Source organism: Staurois parvus, unplaced genomic scaffold (genome assembly GCF_062004578.1).
Source record: "Staurois parvus isolate SC_StPar_1 unplaced genomic scaffold, SC_StPar_1.0 ptg000020l, whole genome shotgun sequence".
Taxonomy (NCBI): Eukaryota; Metazoa; Chordata; class Amphibia; order Anura; family Ranidae; genus Staurois; species Staurois parvus.
Genome location: NW_028317816.1, coordinates 3,113,579 through 3,133,702, shown reverse-complemented (window position 1 = coordinate 3,133,702; position 20,124 = coordinate 3,113,579). Strand labels below are relative to the sequence as shown.

The following is a 20,124-nucleotide window of genomic DNA, read 5'->3' as shown; positions in this document are numbered from 1 at the left end:
GACCAAGGGGCTCGAGATTTTCACCACCTCCAGCCCTGGGGAATGCGTCACCAGGTACCCCCCATGTGCAAACACGTGGAAATGTCCAGACAGGGACCCTACATTAAATTTATGGTTTAGTGACTCCATATTCACTTCAGAATTCAGGCCCAGCATAGGAACAAGCCTCCAAGTGAAAAATACCACAGCATAAGTCCAAGGTTAAGGAAAATCTCACTGGGTCAGGGGGTTGCCACAACAAACCCCCAAACACTGTTGTGACAAAGAAGAGTAACATCCCTCGAATCATCCCGGCATGCAGTGACATGTTACATCCCTTTCCAGTGGCTGACATCTTCTCCCTAGGCTACTTCTTAGAGTAGAAATACCATTTTGGGCCAGATTTCCTTTGATAATAGAAAACATTTTCAGGAGATATCCATTACCATTTACCAGCAAAAGAATGTCCAATTTGCCCTGAAATAGCAATATATATATTGAACCTGGATACACTAAATAGTTGCAAAGATATGTACAGTTTAACTAACACATGCCAAAGTTGCAAAACTGTGTTCAGGTATGTTAGGGTTTCTTTTGCCTTCAGGCATTAAGGGGCTAAAAAGTGCAAGGAACACAGAAAGGGTGATACCCATAGTCAATCGAGCAGAAACCATATTGTGCTGGTGTCAGGTTAGTAAAGTGAATCCTGGCTGGCTGCTCTAGGTTACTATGTTTTGCATGCTTTTGAAGATGAAGAGTCAGATTCAAAGACATTTAACAATGGTAAATAAGAATTCGGCGTATCTTTTCAGTAATGAGCCAGCACAGTTATAAACAGTGAAGACTGAATATCCAGATACCTGCATAAGCCCAATTGTATATAAAGAGTTATTTCACCTTTACCAAAAATGATCAATGTAGATAAGGGGTACCCAGGGGCGGACTGGCCATTTGGAAACTCGGGCACTGCCCGAGGGCCCGGGATCAGTAGGGGGCCCCATGAGATGCACCGGGAACCTTTTCCATAGGCTTTTTTGAGTTTGGGCAAGGACACAGGGGGCCCCCATGATCCCCTATTGCCCGGGGGCCCTATGAGTTGTCAGTCTGCCCCTGGGGGTACCTGTAGATAAAAACAAACTGTGCAGCATCGACCAAAGTTAAATAATGCCCTTGCTATAGGTGTAGGCCATTTGTTTACCTTCTGAAGCCTAAAAAACTGCCAGAGATGGCATCCCCCTGTCCTTACTTGGTTACTATAACATTGCTAAGACATTCCTGGATGTTACTGCCCGTCCCCACCATCAGAGCAAGCTCTTTCTCTGATCAACACCAAACACCCTCCCCCGCATGCGCTCGCTCTCTCACCCTTCGCAGTAGAGATAGTGGACCACACATTTTCGGTTGCCAGAGAGATCACTCCTGTGATGTGGGGGTGAACCGTAACAGCTGGAAGTGTTTTAGAAGCATGATAGCAACAAAGCAAGATGGGATGCCTTATGTTTTCAGCTAAGCTTTGGAAGGTATGTAGATGGTCTACATCACGGGTGTCAAACTGGCGGCCCTCTAGCTGTTGCCAAACTACAATTCCCATGAGGCATTACAAGATTGACAGTTACAAGCATGACTCCCAAAGGTGGAGGCATGATGGGACTTGTAGTTTTGCAGCAGCTGGAGGGCCTCCAGTTTGACACCCCTGGTCTACATCAATAGCAAGGACATTATGCAATTTTAATCTAGTCGGCATAGTTTGTTCTTATATGCAGACACCCCTTATGTGAATAAGAAGTTATTTGCTAATTATTTCACGTGCTTTTTTTAACATTATTATCAAATTTCTGTATATTTCAAATTAGTACTGTTGCCTATTGCCTATTATGCCTATTGAATAAAACATTTGTCCCAGTGTTTTAATAATGTAATATGTTTCCTTTGCTTTTCAGATACTTCTAAGCCGCTTGGTGTGGTGGTATTTCATTGCAGACACATGTTCCATAGAGAGTGTCTGCCTGTTGGTAACACAGTAAGCAGCTCTTATAATCTACTTCAAATATCTCAAATAAGCTGATATAGGCAGTGAGAGAATTGCTGTGCTTTACATGACCCCTGGGATGGCATCACAATCAGGCAGCATCTAAGAGGGGAGATTAAATGACTGCACTATTTCTATGAAGCTTTTGTGTCTGAATAGAATGTTTAGCCAGAATGGGTTAGATGTCCCTTACACATTTGTATATATTTATTTTGAGTGTATTCCACTCACAATGAAAGGGGATGCCTAGGCTTAAAAAAGAAACAGCGGTGCACAGGGCTCATTATGCAATCCAGTAAATGAGGGGAAAACATTTACTGGATTGCATAAAAAATGCACTGGATCGTGTTAACACATCAAAAACGCACTGGAACGCATCAAAAACGTGCATGCGGAAACTCATCCAGAGCGCATTTATTTTAATGCAATGTTAAATGAAGCTTGAAATAAATGCTTCAATATACTCAACCATGTGCAACTGCTTGTACTATGCACTATTCATGTTTTTTCCTATATCATATATTATTTATAGGACCAGTCTACCCAAGCAAATATTTTGGACATGGGTGGTGTCAGGCAGGGTGAATTATCTACAGGCTTTGTATTTCTCTTTTGAACTAAGAAACATCTTTCCACTGAAATTCCCAGCTCTGCCACACCCATAACGGAGGGTTGAATGTTTGGCTGCATTATGAGTAGCGTTGTAATATAAATAAATTAAAAATTCAACCAAGTGAGTGAGACTACATTCTATAAGCCATAGCTGGTAGTTAGACCAGGATAAGAGACCAGTGGGTTACCTAACCCCGGCACCTACCCAAAACTACTATACATTTTACGTGAACTACACCATTAAATAAAGCGTTTTGTGAGCAGAACACAGAGCTGCCATTGTTAATTTCTCATTCAGAGCGCTCCTGCTGGTGCTGTGGTTCTTGTCTGTCTATTGGCCGTAAAGTGTGACAGGCAGACCCTTTGCTCAGTATTTAGTATACACAAAGGACTTTCAATAACCTTTAATGATTGTGAGTGTCAAGGGGAAGGAAAATATATACATTATCTCACAGAAGTGAGTACACCCCTCATATTTTTGTAAATATTTTATTATATCTTTTCATGTGACAACACCGAAGAAATGACACTTTACTACAATGTAAAGTAGTGAGTGGACAGCTTGTATAACAGAGTAAATTTGCTGTCCCCTCAAAATAACTCAACACACAGCCATTAATGTCTAAACTGCTGGCAACAAAAGTGAGTCCACCCCTAAGTGAAAATGTCCAAATTGGGCCCAATTAGCCATTTTCCCTCCCCAGTGTCATGTGACTCATTAGTGTTACAAGGTCTCAGTTGTGAATGGGAAGCAGGTGTGTTAAATTTGGTGTTATCGTTCTCACTCTCATAGGGGTCACTCATTGCAAAGAACTCTATGAGGATCTGATAAAAATAATTTTTGCCAGACATAAAGATGGCCTAGGCTATAAGAAGATTGCCAAGACCCTGAAACTGAGCTGCAGCACAGCGGCCAAGACCATACAGTTGTTTAATAGGACAGGTTCCATGCAGAACAGGCCTCGCCATGGTTGACCAAAGAAGTTGAGTGCATGTGCTCAGTGTCATATCCAGTGGTTGTCCTTGGGAAATAGACGTATGAGTGCTGCCAACATTGCTGCAGAGGTTGAAGAGGTGGAGGGGTCAGCCTGTCGGTGCTCAGACCATACGCCACACACTGCATCAAATTGGTCTGCATGGCTGTTGTCCCAAAAGGAAGCCTCTTCTAAAGATGATGCACAAGAAAGCCCACAAACAGTTTGCTGAAGGCAAGCAGAATAAGGACATGGATTACTGGAACCATGTTCTGTGGTCTGGTGAGACCAAGATAAACTTTTTTAGTTCAGATGATGTCAAGCGTGTGTGTGGCGGTAACCAGGGGAGCAGTACAAAGAAAAGTGTGTCTTGCCTACAGTCAAGCATGGTGGTGGGAGTGTCATGGTCTGGGGCTGCATGAGTGCTGCCGGCACTGGGGAGCTACAGTTCACTGAGGGAACCATGAATGCCAACATGTACTGTGACATACTGAAGCAGAGCATGGTCCCTTCCCTTCAGAGACTGGGCCGCAGGGCAGTATTCCAACATAACAACCCCAAACACACCTCCAAGACGCCCACTGCCTTGCTAAAGAAGCTGAGGGTAAAGGTGATGGACTGGCCAAGCATGTCTCTAGACCTAAACCATATTGAGCATCTGTGGGGCATCCTCAAACAGAAGGTGGAGAAGCGCAAGGTCTTGAACATCCACCAGCTCTGTGATGTTGTCATGGAGAAGTGGAAAAGGACTCTGGAAAACTCCATGCCCAAGAGGGTTAAGGCAGTGCTGGAAAATAATGGTGACCACACAAAATATTGACACTTTTGGCCCAATTTGGACATTTTCACTTAGGGGTGTACTCATTTTGTTGCCAGCGGTTTAGACATTAATGGCTGTGTGTTCAGTTATTTTGAGGGGACAGCACATTTACACTGATATACAAGCTGTACACTCACTACTTTACATTGTAGCAAAGTGTCATTTCTTCAGTGTTGTCACATGAAAAGATAGAATAAAATATTTACAAAAATGTGAGGAGTGTACTCACTTCTGTGAGATACTGTATCTGGCATAGTTCTTCTTGGTGAAAGAAATATACATTTTTGTTCATTCAATATGCATGTAATCGGATTTGTCAGTTAGAAAACTTGAAGTAAAGCCTTTTATTTGTTGTGTTTTTTTTAGATGTCTCCTGTTTACTTCTGCAATATCTGTAGTGCAAAACAGCGCGGTCCTGGGAGTGCAATCTTAGACATTAAGAAGTAGCATGATGTCCTTACACCCTGAAGCTATGAAGCATTTCCCTTATTTGTCATCTTCGGCATCTCAGGATGCTGCTTTGTTTGTGAGATGTATTATACTATTGCTATAAACGTTCTTCTGTTGACAGGCTGACAGAAAACAACTTACATTAGCTATTCTGCTAAGGTCTTGAAGGAACTGTTACATAAACAGTGTCTTAGCTGTAAGTACTTTTGAATACATTATATAAAAACACAAGTCTCTAACTGTCCGATTGCTTTCAGTTGTGTACTGTTAATTATTATTAAAATATGGCAAAATGATGTTGTCTTCATTGGAATACTACAAAATTAGACTATATGAAGAAAATGTGTACACATATGAGGGCATTGTTTTGAAGAGTAAATATAATTATTATTATTAAAGCCACACTCTAGACATATATAAAATACACAATTGAATGCCATTCTGTAATCATTAAAGGCTAATTCCACCTTTCTTACCATGTCACATGTTACATCCGTATTTAGGGTGTAACAAGTCGCCAAGCCATACATCACCCTTTCCCCTATCTCCAAGGCAGGACTCTTTTTTGACACTTTTTACCAGAGCTCTGTAAAAGAATTGATTGCAAGTCTCGTCTGCCAACTGGTATTAGCAACAGTAAGTGAAACTTACAAAACACAAGTTGCCTACAATACAGTACCATGTTTATTATAACAGTGATTAAAACCATATAAAATCAGCAACATTTTACTTGAATTTTAAATTGTGATCCTGTACTTAAAGCGGTTGTAAAGGCTTAAGGTTTTTTTACATTTATGCATTCTATGCATGGAGGTAAAAAAAACCTTCTCTGTGCAGCAGCTCCCCCAGCCCCCCTAGTACTCACCTAAGCCCCCTCTCGATCCAGCAATCTGCACTGGACTTTTGACAATCCTGGGACTCCCTCTGCTCATTGGCTGAGACTGCAGCAGGATCCATTTGGCTCCTGCTGCTGTCAATCACAGCCAGTGAGCCAATGAGTGGGGGCGGGGCCAAGCCATGGCTCCGTGTGTTAATGGACACTTGGAGCAGCGGGTGCACCTATAGCAAGCTACGTGCTGTGGGGTCACCCGACAAGAGGGAGGGGCCAGGAGCTCCGGTGGGGGAACCCAAAGAAGAGGATCTGGGCTGCTCTGCAAAACCACTGCAGCGAGCAGGTAAAAATTATGTGTTTGTTATTTTAAAAAAAATAGCCATGGTAATGATAAGGAAGATATACAACCCCAATTCCAAAAAAGTTGGGGCACTGTAAAATCATAAAAACAATGCAGTGATTTGCAAATCACAAGAACCCATATTTTATTCACAATAGAATATAAAAACTGTATCAAATGTTTACACTGTGAAAATGTACCATTTAAGAAGAAAAAAAAAGATTTGAAATTGATGGCAGCAGCATGTCTTAAAAAGGTTGAAACAGGGTGATAAAAAGCTGACAAAGTAAGTGGTACTAACAACGAAGAGTTGAAAGAACATGTTGCTGCTAAAAAGCTTAATTGGTAACAGATCAGTAACATGACTGGGTATAAAAAAAAGCATCTTAGAGAGTCAGAGTGTCTCAGAAGTAAAGATTACTTCTGAGTTACTCTCTCTAAGAGGTTCAACAATCTGAAAATCTGAATCTAAAAATTGTCAAACAATTTTGATATTGTGTATAGAAAATCCTCAGCGCAATAGACCTCTTACAAAACAAATTGTGCGGCTAGCATATAATGTGTTCCCACATGTAAACCGTAAATCAATAAAAAATGCAGCGCAGCAATATAAACCCAAATATGGTGCTAACAATATAAGTGTGCATATATGAATAGTGAAAACAGAAATTGAGTGTTGTGGCAATAAATATGTGCTACACCAAATGTCTTATCAACGCATACATATGGATACCCATAGAGCTGCACATAACAGTGCTGAAATTAATAGTGCATACAAATGCCAAATAAAATGTTCTTAATAGTGGACTGTCACTTTAATTCTCATATTTTCATGTGTGCTTGTGTGGTATATCTCCTATATATTGTAATCAAAATACACCAGCAACAAGTGTCTCATAAATAAAATCTCAAAGCAATGGTGAATCGTCCCTTTAAATCCGCTGTATTCCAAGTGGGTCATTGTAATCACACTACTGCATACACGTACCCAGGGTATGCCGATGATGTCAAGCCGCAAACCTGAAGTGCACGTGTAGCACATATTTATTGCCACAAACAAAATTTCTGTTTTCACTATTGATATATGCACGTTTATATTATTAGCAGGGCTTAAAATTTCAAGTCCTGAGCTACTAGCCAGGCCTTAAGAGTTACTCGCCACCAGTTGCCCCACCCAACCCTTACCCTGCTACACCCCCAATTCCACCCTAAACACGCCCTTGTAAATTATTTAATTAAATTACACTGTTAAATGTTACCCACATTACATTCAGGTCCCCAAAATCCCCCCACATTATGGGGGGCCTCCATTGTCCCCCTAAACACTCCATCATACTTATACCATACAACCATAACCCCCCATAATCTTTCACTCACAAAACCATAACTCTACCAAACATATCCTACCTACTATCCAACCCAGCAATACCGCTCCGTGAGGACGTCGATGACGAAACGCGTAGGGTAGGGCTTGATTGATGTGACGTCATTACGTTTCCCAGCGATCTACTGCGCATGTGCCGAGTGGCTGGGTTCGTTTCATTGTGATTCCTATATGCTGTTAATGCTGGTGTTGGCTAGGACACCCTTTGAGATAAGTGCAAGGAGTGCATAATAAATGAAGCTGTTTTTTAATAATACTGCACCATGAAGTTTTTGTTATTTCTTCCGAGTGTCTGGTACTACCCCTTTTGGATACGATTAAAGTGATCTCTTGGAGAAGTGGATTTCCTCAGTGGTATTTAATTATAGAGCATTACTTCTTTGAAATTGGTCTGCTTGGAGCTGGGTTCTGCAGAATATTACTCCCTGAAGACACATTCATGAGTGGTTCATTACTCTGCTAATACCATCGCCCCAGAGCAATATATGCTTCAGTTTTTTATAGCTCTGGTGAGTTTATTTAGTGCTTTTCGTGGTAGATTGTCACTTTTTTTGTGCACTTTTCTTTGGATTTGTACTACACATCCTAATGTGGACTGTTTTTGGACACTTTTTTTTATATAAAAAAAAAATTTTTTTAATTATTTATAATTATTACTCACATGGATAATATTTTTATATTTTCTTTGTTCCCAGGTATAATTGTAATATTTATTTACTGGCGCAAATTATTTTTGTGTTGTTTAATACCTCAAGTGCCCCATACTCTACCACCCATAATAGCCACATCATCCTGAACCTGACCAAACCACCCATACATGAAGATGTACATACAGATATATGTACATACACACACAAACAGAGACACCTGTACACACATACAGACATGTACATACACACACAGAAACATACACACACGCACAGAGACACATACACATCCTAGATTGTAAGCTCGAAAGAGCAGGGCCCTCAAACCCCTCGTGTATTATTTTGTTACTGTACTGTCTCATGTACTGTCCCCCACTATAATGTACAGCGCTGAGCAAACCTTTTGGCGCTATATAAATACTGTATAATAATTATAATACAGACACATGTATACACACACAGACACATTTACAGACACATACAGTGGGGATCGAAAGTTTGGGCACCCCAGCTAAAAATTTGTATTAATGTGCATAAAGAAGCCAAGAAAAGATGGAAAAATCTCCAAAAGGCATCAAATTACAGATTAGACATTCTTATAATATGTCAACAAAAGTTAGATTTTATTTCCATCATTTACACTTTCAAAATAACAGAAAACAAAAAAATGGTGTCTGCAAAAGTTTGGGCACCCTGCAGAGTTAATATCTTGTACTGCCCCCTTTGCAAAGCGGAGACCTGCCAGTGTCATGGAGTGTTCTTAATCATCGTCTGGGAAGACCAGGTGATGTCAATCTCAAAGGTTTTAAATGCCCAGACTCATCTGACCTTGCCCCAACAATCAGCACCATGGGTTCTTCTAAGCAGTTGTCTAGAAAACTGAAACTGAAAATAGTTGATGCTCACAAAGCTGGAGAAGGCTATAAGAAGATAGCAAAGCGTTTTCAGATGTCAATATCCTCTGTTCGGAATGTAATTAAGAAATGGCAGTCATCAGGAGCAGTGGAAGTTAAAGCAAGATCTGGAAGACCAAGAAAAATATCGTACAGAACAGCTCGCAGGATTGTGAGAAAAACAATTCAAAACCCACGTTTGACTGCACGATCCCTCCAGAAAGATCTGGCAGACACTGGAGTTGTGGTACACCATTCCACTATAAAGAGATACTTGTACAAATATGGTCTTTATGGATGAGTCATCAGAAGAAAACCTCTTCTACGTCCTCACCACAAAAATCATTGTTTGAACTTTGCAAATGAACATATAGACAAGCCTGATGCATTTTGGAAACAAGTTCTGTGGACCGATGAGGTTAAAATTGAACTTTTTGGCCGGAATGAGCAAAGGCACGTTTGGAGAAGAAGGGGCACAGAATTTAATGAAAAGAACCTCTGTCCAACTGTTAAGCATGGGGTTGGATCAAGCATGCTTTGGGGTTGTGTTACAGCCAGTGGCACAGGGAACATCTCACGAGTAGAAGGAAAAATGGATTCAATAAAATTTCAGCAAATTTTGGATGGTAACTTGATGCCATCTGTGAAAAAGCTGAAGTTAAAGAGAGGATGGCTTCTACAAATGGATAATGATCCTAAACACACCTCAAAATCCACGGGGGATTACATCAAGAGGCATAAACTGAAGGTTTTGCCATGGCCTTCACAATCTCCTGACCTCAACATAATTGAAAGTCTATGGATAGACCTTAAAAGAGCAGTGCGTGACAGACAGCCCAGAAATCTCAAAGAACTGGAAGACCTTTGTAAGGAAGAATGGGCAAAGATACCTCAAACAAGAATTGAAAGACTCTTGGCTGGCTACAAAAAGCGTTTACAAGCTGTGATACTTGCCAAAGGGGGCAGTACAAGATATTAACTCTGCAGGGTGCCCAAACTTTTGCAGACGCCATTTTTTTGTTTTCTGTTATTTTGAAAGTGTAAATGATGGAAATAAAATCTAACTTTTGTTGACATATTATGAGAATGTCTAATCTGTAATTTGATGCCTTTTGGAGATTTTTCCATCTTTCCTTGGCTTCTTTATGCACATTAATACAAATTTTTAGCTGGGGTGCCCAAACTTTCGATCCCCACTGTATATATGTACATATATAGAAATACACAGACACATGTACGTACATGCACACACATGTACACGCACCCACAGACACATGTACATGCGCGCAAACACATGTACAGATACACACACGTACTGACACATGTACATGCATACACAGACACACAAACACAGATACATGTACATACACATACAAATACACACACGTACACACATACAAATACACACACGTACACACATACAAATACACACACACACAGCCCTATAAAAAGTTGCAGTACTTCGTTACGTTCACTCACAGAGCCGGGTACTGCACTCTAGGGGGAGGCAGAGAGCACAGCACACACTCCTTCCTTTGCTTTCACTGCACTCAGCTATTGAGCAGTCTGACAGCTCCCAGTGCTAGTGACAGATCCGGCCCTGAGTTCTGAGCCTGCTCAGCAAGACGGCCCTGAGAACATACTCTCCCCCACCATAATTTCCACTCGCCAATGCGTGCAGGCGAGTGGAAATTTCAAGGCCTGTTATTAGCTCCATATTTGGGTTTATATTGCTGCGCTGCATTTTTTATTGAATTAAAGAATTTCAGAATATTGTTCCTCAATGTAAAATGGCAAAGATTTTAAATATATCATCATCTACAGTACATAATATCAAATCATTCAGAGAATCTAGAGAAATCTATGTTCCCAAGGGACAAGACTGAAACGCAATATTGGCTGCCTGTGATCTTCCGGCTCTCAGACAACACTGCATTAAAAAAGGCATAATTCTGTAATGTCCATCACTGCATGGGCTCGAGAATACTTCCAAAAATTACTGTTTGTGAACACAGCTTGCTGTGCCATCCAAAAATTTTGCTTTAAGTTCTGTCATGCAAAGAAGCCATATCTGAACATGATCCAGAAACACTGTCTTCTGTGGGCCAAAGATTATTTAAAATGGTCTGTTGTAAAGTGGAAAACGTCTCTGGTTTGAGAAATCAAAATTTGACATTCTTTTGGCAACCATGGGTGGCACATCCTTCAGACTAAAGTAGAGAGGGACCTTCTGACCTGTTATCAGCACATTTGATATGTTTTCTATTGTGAATAAGATATGGGTTCATGAGATTTGCAAATCATTGCATTCACAGTGCAGCTCATCTCCTGCTCCCTCCTTACAGAATTTGATTGACCTGCTGATGCAGAGGCTTCTGTGAGAGAGGGGAGACTGTGGATCAAAGGAATGGAAGTATTTCTGAAAATGCTGCCTTTATAGGTAGCTTGCTACCTAAGTACCTAAAACAATTTTAGGACGCTCCACCTACCTCTAATTTAGTTTTTTGTACCATAGTGCACCATGACAACTTGGTCTTCCTCAGCCCCATCGGGTCCTCTGGGTAAGTCTGTGTTAAAAAAAAAAAATCTGTCAACTTAAAAAAAAAAAATGTGGAATCCAAGCACCCATTAAACAGCTGACTGGAGTACATGGACCTATGATAGATTATTCTATTAGTCACCGGTACCTATCTCTCCTTTCCTATACTCCTGCTCCCATGCTTACTGGAGCAGTCATTCCCCTGGTTGCTAGAGCAGGTATTCTGCACCAGCAAAAAAAAAACACAAGATAGGGTCTTTCAAATGATACCTTCCTGCAGACTACTTCCTTTGGTCCTTTGCATCACATCCGGCCTTTGCCTACATCACTTCTGGTTGTGGCTGCCCGTGTCCCGGGACCCTGGTGGCCACCAGAATCACTCCTTCGAATCTTCCCAATTGGAAATACCCAACCTTACACTTCTCCATGTGGAACCAGACATTGGTGACACCCTGATATGTGCTGTTTTGAGACCCATATGTGTCTATTGGGATGTGGCAATATACTATTCTGTGTTTGCAATTTTTTGTGGTTCCTGTTAATCTGACATTTTAACATTTCATCACACCTGGCTTCTCTGGGCTTCCCTATGCTGAATGTTGTGACATGGCACTCCTTTAAGGTTTTTGATTCTGCTCTGAACTGATATCCCCATTATCATTCAGCCAGACATATTTATTGGGGTGTATCAACGCTAACACCTCTCTAACACTTTTCCCTCCACCATGTTCTAACAGTAACCCAGCTGTCTACCTCTGAATACCAAACCTTCTCGACTATTATGTACACTGGCCTGTCAAGCATCTAGTGGGTGAGGTCTTAAATCCTCACCAGGTTGTTAATGAACCACAATATTCTTACTTTATTTTAATATGTGTACGTATGAATGTAAGTTAGGGGCCTTAGATTGTACACCCCTTGAGGGTTAGGGACTGATATGAATGTACAATATATAGGTGTAAAGCGCTGCGTAAATTGACGGCACTATATAGGTACCTGAAATAAATAATAAATAAAATTTTTGTATCCAGAAACTGGACTTACAAACAACTCGCTCATATCTTTCGCTACCATATTCTCTCAAACGATTGTTTTAAGAAATGCACACATAGCACAAGATATACATTGAATTGCATTACCACCTACAGAAGACTAATTACCACAGGCTATATGAGGATAATAAAATAATAGAAGATAGCTACAAATGTCAATATTGTTATAGATTCATTTCAAAGCTTTACCCTGCTCTGTTCCTCCTTGTGTTGTCCTCATGTTGATCCTTTGCCATTTTATTGCTGTTGATCGATCCTATGCAATAGTTTTAAAGCACTGTCACCACCTGCATGTCCACTGCGTTCCATGCCATTTACCACATAGGTGAATTTACCATGTAATGTAACAATAGCCATTTTTACAGTACAAGTGTTGCAGACACAAGGACAGACCAGTCTTTTAACATTTGGAAAAGATGAATCACTCATTGTCTTACTGTCTTGCAAATGTGAATTTTAGCCTTAAACTGCCAATTTTCAGTCGCATCCGGTACCTAAAGCCAGGAAGGTTTCTAACTTTGCCTAAATTGCAGGGAAAGATCAGTAAAATGCCAGTAAATGCATGTGACAATAGCCAAGATAATGTGCGTAAAAGTGTACTTTTATGCACATTTACTTAAGTTTGGTATACTACCTATTGGTGTCAGCTGCCTTTTATTTTCAGATACAGCGTGGATATTATTTGCCTTATTTTATTTGAGCCATGAAAATGTGCCTGAACTTTCCTGCTCTTTCACACGGACGTACCGATCAGGTCTGCCTGCCCGTTTTTCAGGCGGCCTGATCAAAACCCCCATTCTCCACTATGGAGCGGCGGGTGTAAATGGACATGTCCGTTTACACCCGCTGACATCCGATCCGTCAAAAAGGGTCGGATGAAAATAGACAGGCGGTTTGTTGTCATCCAACTGCCCATTGAGGAGAGCGAGCAGCTCTGTGTCTGCTCTGCAGCAGCAGATAAGACACAGACCTGTCATCTAGTTGCTCAGTGGGGATCAGCGGAGCCATCCACTGCTGAGCAAGCCGATCTGCTAAACGGGTCCGCTCCGTGTGAAAGGACCTTTTAGTCTGAGGAATTTTTTTCTCATAACAAAAAGGAACCATAAAAGAAACAAACTATAAAATAACCATTAGTTAACAAAGAACACAATACTTATATATTGTTATAAATGTAAATATGTGAACAAGAAAAAATAAATCATTTACCATAAGAACCATAATATTGAAAGGATTCAGACTCAAAACAAGGTGATGACATGTTTTTTTTTTTTTAATAATAGGTGGCTAAAAGTATTCAAACCCTCACCTTGTAAAACAATCAATTCAGTTTAAAATAGAAATGAAAGGCAAAACCGTTTGTGTATAGATATTAAAAAAAAGAAAACAAATACCTTTTTTTCCTTTATTTTAAGTGATCATAGACCCTCTGTTCTCAGCTGCATAAGGAGCTAGGGGAGCAGAAACAGCAAGACACTGATCTTCCTAGTGTAGTGAATGGCAGTGCAAGGGGAGGGGGCATGTCAGCACAAGGTTGATCATGGATTTGTTTCAAGCAGAGCCAGAGAACTGACCACGCTGTGCTCTCCTGCCTAGGGAGGTCAATTTTTAATAGAAAATCAGGGGCACTAGCAGGAGCACCATGGATCACTTAAAGGAAGCAATACAAAAAAAACAATACTTTTTTAAACGAGTACATGGTATTGCAGGCACATATCAGGAATATAAAAAGTTGGGTTTACATATTCTTTAAGACATAGTCAATATTAATTCAATTTATTATTATTAAATGTGTCCAGAATTGTTGTAAAATTGTGATAATGACTATTTTGGTTGCTTCAAGTTTTTTCAATTTTCTCACAAAGCCTTCAATGACCCAGTTGATGTTTTGATGGTTGAAGTTACCAATATCAAGGACCCCATGCCTGTTCACAGCATGTTGTGTCTCCATTAATATATATCTTCATTCAGAGCTGGTCTTTGGCTAAGTTCACACTATTCTGCTTTCCCTGTGGCCATGTGTCACGGGCACAGCAGCCCATTCATTTGAACTGGCGGCTGTACTGGCAGGAAACTCAGGAAAAGGTCCCTTAACATTTTCTAAAATTGCACTGTGGTTACCATTGTGTAGGGATGCCATTGATAATCGATGGCACACCCACGCGTCTGATAACAGCAGCATGTTTTTGCTGCGGGTGTGGAAAAGCATATGATTTACATGCAGTCTCGCACCCACATAGATGTGAACCTAACCTTAAACAATATTTTTAGCCAATAAACCTCTCATATACATCTTGTCTAAACACTCTAGCCTTCTGGAACAATTTACCAATCTTGGTGTTGATCCATAAGTGAATCAATAAAAGTATTTTGTAAGTGAAGCAAGAGATATATACATTATATTGCCAAAAGTATTGGGACACACATCTGATTGAATTTTTTGACTAGACTATATTACCAATGTTTTGGAGCAGGGTGTTGCTGTAGACATAGCATATCTTGATTTGAGCAAGGCATTTGATACAGGTCCACATAATGATCTAATAGACAAGTTGTACAAGCTAGAACTTGGCCCTTGGGTGGTTCAGTGGATATGCAGCTGGCTAAAGGATAGATACTAGAGTGTGGTTGTAAATGGGTTTCACTCGGAACAGAGACCAGTCACTAGTGGTGTACCCCAAGGTTTTGTACTAGGTCATGTTCTATTTAATATATATGTAAGTGATATAACTAAAGGTTTGTCGGGTAAGGTATGTCTTATTGCTGATGACACAAAGGTGTGCAATAGGGTTGATATCCCTGGAGGTGTTTGTAACATAGAACATGATTTGGCATTGCTGGAAGATTGGTCAAAAAAGTGGAAATTGCAGTTCAGTGTTTCTAAATGTAAAATAATGCACCTAGGGAAAAGTAATCCCCTGAGAGAGTACAACATTGGGGGTACAGTGTTGGCCAGCACTTCAGAGGAAAAGGACTTGGGGTTACTTATTTCAGATGATTACAAAATGGGTAAACATTGTGGCCAGGCAGTGGGGAAGCGTAAAGAATTCTAGGATGCATCACTAGAGGGGTCACCAGCAGTAGGAAGGAGGTCCTGGTTCCTCTATATAGATCTAGTTAAAATTCATTTAGAATACTGTGTCCAGTTCTGGAGACCTAACTTACAAAAAGATATTGAAAGAATCCAGAGATGGGTTACAAACATGGTGAAAGGTTTGTTAGATAAAACAGATAAAGAGCGACTTCAGGAACTTAACATATACAGTCTGGAGGAAAGAAGGCAAAGGGGAGACATTATTGAAACGTTTAAATACATTAAGGAGGTGGATAAGGGTCAGGAGGGCAATATTTTCCACAAGTGCCGTGAGGTTTTATTAAAAACATCACTCACAGTATTCAAGATATTACAAGCAAGCATTTACAGCACTCTGCAGTGATGCAGCAGCTCTCTTCCTCTGATAATTTCCAGGTCATAACAAAATGCATAAGGTGGACCTTCTGTAGGTGGCGTCATTGCGCCTGTAATGAAGTTGTTGAGAAAGTCCAGATTTGCCATCAACATTATCTAACTGAGGTGCAGTATATTAACTTATGCCTGCTGCATTGGATCAACCAGTTTCAGGGGTGAGTGATGAGGGTGTTTTGAACCTGTTGAAATTGTTTGCTCTGTTGCCCATCCATGATTTCGGATGTGCCATGGTCAAGACATAAAGAAGATTGTGTCTTGTATTGTACTATTTAAGCAGAACTAAACCCTTCTAGTCTTTACAGCCATGGAATCTGCCATCTTAGCCTCTGTCTGATCTGCAGATGCTATGGTGCTATACATCTGATTTCTTGCTACAAAAAAAAAAAATGGGGATTGGTGGGAGTGGGAGGGGTTACATCGACTGTCCTAACAAATTTGTTTGCCAGTGTCCTTACCTGAAGGTGTCAGCATATTTCCCATGTTTAGGACTTAGAAGAGCAGGTGTCCTGTACTGTACGCTAAGAAAATTACTTTACAATTAACTCAAAAATCCCTATTTTTTTTAACTGAAGTTTCATTGTAATCATATTGGGTTGCTGCTGCCGCATGTAAGCCAATCTGTTTGTACAATATTAAAATTAATTTCACAGTCAAATATTTACTGCCAGGCCAGTGTACACTGTCAATGAGATTGTGCGTGAAAATTGTGATGTTCTTTAACACTGCATAAAGCTTTTAAGGCATTCTCCAAGCATATTATTAAAGGATTCTTTTTTATTTTGCATGAAAAGACTCTCTTCCCATCTCTCCACACTATGGTATTAACAAAAAAAAAAGCATTGCATGCATGTCCTCCATAGCAGTGCCTAGCTTCCTATGCCATTTTTGACAATAGTGTACCTCTTAGCGCTGACAATGGCTAGCATTTAACAAGATTCACCCCCACATAGATTGTAATAGGATTCAGGTTTGAGTTTGCACGATTCACACAACTCTTTGGGAATAGAATGTGCAGATTTGCCCATTACTAGTTGTTAATGAAAGTTAGCGAGATGTTGCTCTCTAAACAGGTCACAGCCTACTTGCTTGAATCAAAGGTATTTTAGCACTAATGGGCACAGAAGAAATACATTCCCAGGGTATGCAATCTCTAATGAGCAGGAATTCCTTTATCAAATTAGATTGAAAGTCCTAAAGGACTAGGAATGTCTCATTTATTGTAAGATTCTGTGAGCAGGAACACCTTTGTTACCACTAGATTAAGTGTGATTTTCATCTCAGTAGATGAACCAGCACTTCCTCTGTTCAGTAATGGTGGAAAGGATATGTGTGTACAAGTCAGGAAGAGAAGAATGATTTCATAAAAAGATGAAAAGCAGGGACTTAAGAATATAAAAGGCAAAGGGCAATATAAAAAGATAGATAGGGTAAAAAGAAAAAGTAATTGGTCACACATAGTAAGGGCAAATGCAGAGCGAAGGGCAAGGGAGGGAAGAACGAATGAAGGAAGGAGAACAGATGTTCTTATGTCATAAGCATGGTATCAAAGAAGAGGCAAACAGCACTCATGCATCACTGTCATTCTGTTAAATAACATATTTGTGGGCACTAAGGACTTCTTTAACCACTTCAAGTCCAGACACTTTCACCCCCTTCCAGTCCAGGCCAATTTTCAGCTTTCAGTGCTGTCACACTTTGAATGACAATTGCGCGGTCATGCAGCACTGCACCCATAGGAATTTTTTAGCATTTTTTGAGACAGATAAAACTTTATTTTGATGGTATTTATTTACCACTGGGATTTTTTTTGTTTGCTATAAAAATGAAAAAATCCAAGCATTTTGAAAAAAAGTTTTTTTCTTATAAAATTTAGCAAATAAATAATCTTCATAAATCTTGGCCAAAATGTATTCAGTTATCTTTTTATTAAAAAAAAAATCCCAAATTAGTTTATAACCAAAAATTAGAATTTTTCTTTACATTTTTATATATTGTTTTTTTTTAGTTTTTTTTTTTTTTTTAACATGCTGTCACCCTAGCAGTACAGTGTCACTGTACTGCTTTTTTTTTTTACACTGATTGCTTTCAGACCCATAGAGGCTGTAAAAGCAATCATTTCTCCTTCTCTCTGGCTGCATTCTTGCAGCCATTGAGAAATACTATGAGAGCTGTGATTGGTCACAGCTTGTCACATGGTACAAGGCTGTTGTGAACAGCCTTGTACCATGTGACCTCTGATCATTCAGAGATTTCACAAGTAGTAAGCAATGATGTCAGGAAGTGACATCATGTTTACTACTATTCATGTGCTCACTGATTGGCCAATCAGTGATCACATGATTGAGACCTTACACAGAGCTCCCGTACAGCGGTTGGGGTGCCATGCGCTCCCAGGGAGCACATGCAGGCAGTAAATGCAGGGGGCCATTTATAAACGGCTACCCGCTTTGGCACTGGTCCCGTCTGGCTGTTTATGTACATGAGCCGGACGGGAAGTGGTTAAGGGTACAATAATCATTCAGTACTTGGATAACAAAAAAAAAAAAAACACTGACCATTGACACACACCTTGTCCTGTTGCTTCACTCCTACCAAATGACAGGTCCGATGGATAAACAAAGGGAATGGGGTCTCCCACTGACATAACTGGCCATATATGAACATGACCATATATGTTCAATAATTTTAAAGTGATCCCCTATGATGTCATTTACTATATGTGGTCATGTCCATATCTGCAACACATTTTTTTTTATTGTGAAAAAGGAATATTGTGGCACCTAAATGAGTAAATGGATCTAAAATTAGTGAATAATACCAGCACTAAGCCAGCAATAATAACAGCTGCCCCTAAATATTGAAATGCACTTATACGAGTATATATAGTAAATTTGTGAATAGGTAGGTGCTAATTGCTTAAATCAAATACTGTATATCATATGGCAAAAATAGAATTTTCTATCAGTGACATAAAATAACTAATAGTCCCAAACAGAATATAAACAATGAACATATAATGAGTGACAGTCCCATAGAAATGTAGTCGCGTAGGTAAAGAAGTTTCTTTTTCACCACGTGTAAAAAATAAGTGAATTCCTCAGTCACCAGAAATTATTGACCCTGGTTAAGGTGGTCAAATAGCTCTAATAAATAAAATGTTGACAACCAGCAGCAAGCTCTCATGGATTGGGCTTCCTGGTCTCTTAGTATTGAATATGGATCCAGAGGACCAAAGATGACAGCCCCCAGATAAGTGGTCTTGAGACCCTGGGTGCACTGGTAATGGATGGATTCCTAATCCCAGGCTCTCCTCAAGATAAAGATATTGCTCCAAGTAGCTCAAATAAATCAAATATATTAAAATGCTCTAAGTGTAGTATTTATTGAAGATTGTGGTACAAATCGATAAAATGCCGATACACTCACATGTAATGGTGCCCAGATATCGGCACCAGTCTATGCAGCTTGTGTATGTATTGAAATTCAATGATGATGGCCGGCATGCGTTCCAAGCCTTAAGTGACCAGACGCTGCCAGGTGAAAAGTACGTAGGTTCCCATGACGTCATATCTGGCCCGCTGGTAGCAAGGCTTTGAACGCATGCCGGCCAACACCATTGACTTCCAATGCTTTTTTTTTTCTTGATTGTTGAGTGAGGTTCCCCCTGAAAATGCCTTCCAGACTGGAAGGGTCTGGTAGAGAGCTGCTTGCTCTGGGGGCACTCATGCGGTATTGCTTCCGAGCTGTGCTCAGTGTGTCCATTGACACACACGCAGCATATCTTGGCCCCACCCCTGCTCCCTCCTCAGGCTGTGATTGACAGCAGCAGGAGTCAATGGCTCCCACCGCTGCCTATGAACCAGTGAGGAGAGAGAGCAGAGATGCTGCTCACATGCATAGCACTGGATCGGCTCAGGTATATGGGGGGGGGTTTAAAGTTGCACACAGAATGTTTTTACCATGATGCAGAGAATGGAAAAGGGGGCACAATAAAATGGGCCCATGCACAGTGGGTATAGTAATCACCCCCTTTAAAATAATCACATTTTTGAATGAGGCAAAGTACTGTCAAATTTTTTAGGAAAGTCTGCTGCCCTCTGCCAGAAG

The 20,124-nt window shown here is 40.3% G+C and overlaps 1 protein-coding gene across 1 annotated transcript in view; it reads left to right on the top strand.

The window, feature by feature from the left end:
• Positions 1 to 5,160, top strand: part of VPS41 (VPS41 subunit of HOPS complex) — a 371,510-nt gene extending 366,350 nt beyond the window's left edge. The window contains exons 28-29 of the mRNA XM_089687103.1: positions 1,920 to 1,999; positions 4,781 to 5,160. Coding sequence (XP_089543229.1) covers positions 1,920 to 1,999; positions 4,781 to 4,861 — 161 coding nt within the window. The 3' untranslated portion in view covers positions 4,862 to 5,160. The remainder of the gene's footprint in view (positions 1 to 1,919; positions 2,000 to 4,780) is intronic.
• The last annotated feature ends 14,964 nt before the right edge of the window (positions 5,161 to 20,124 follow it).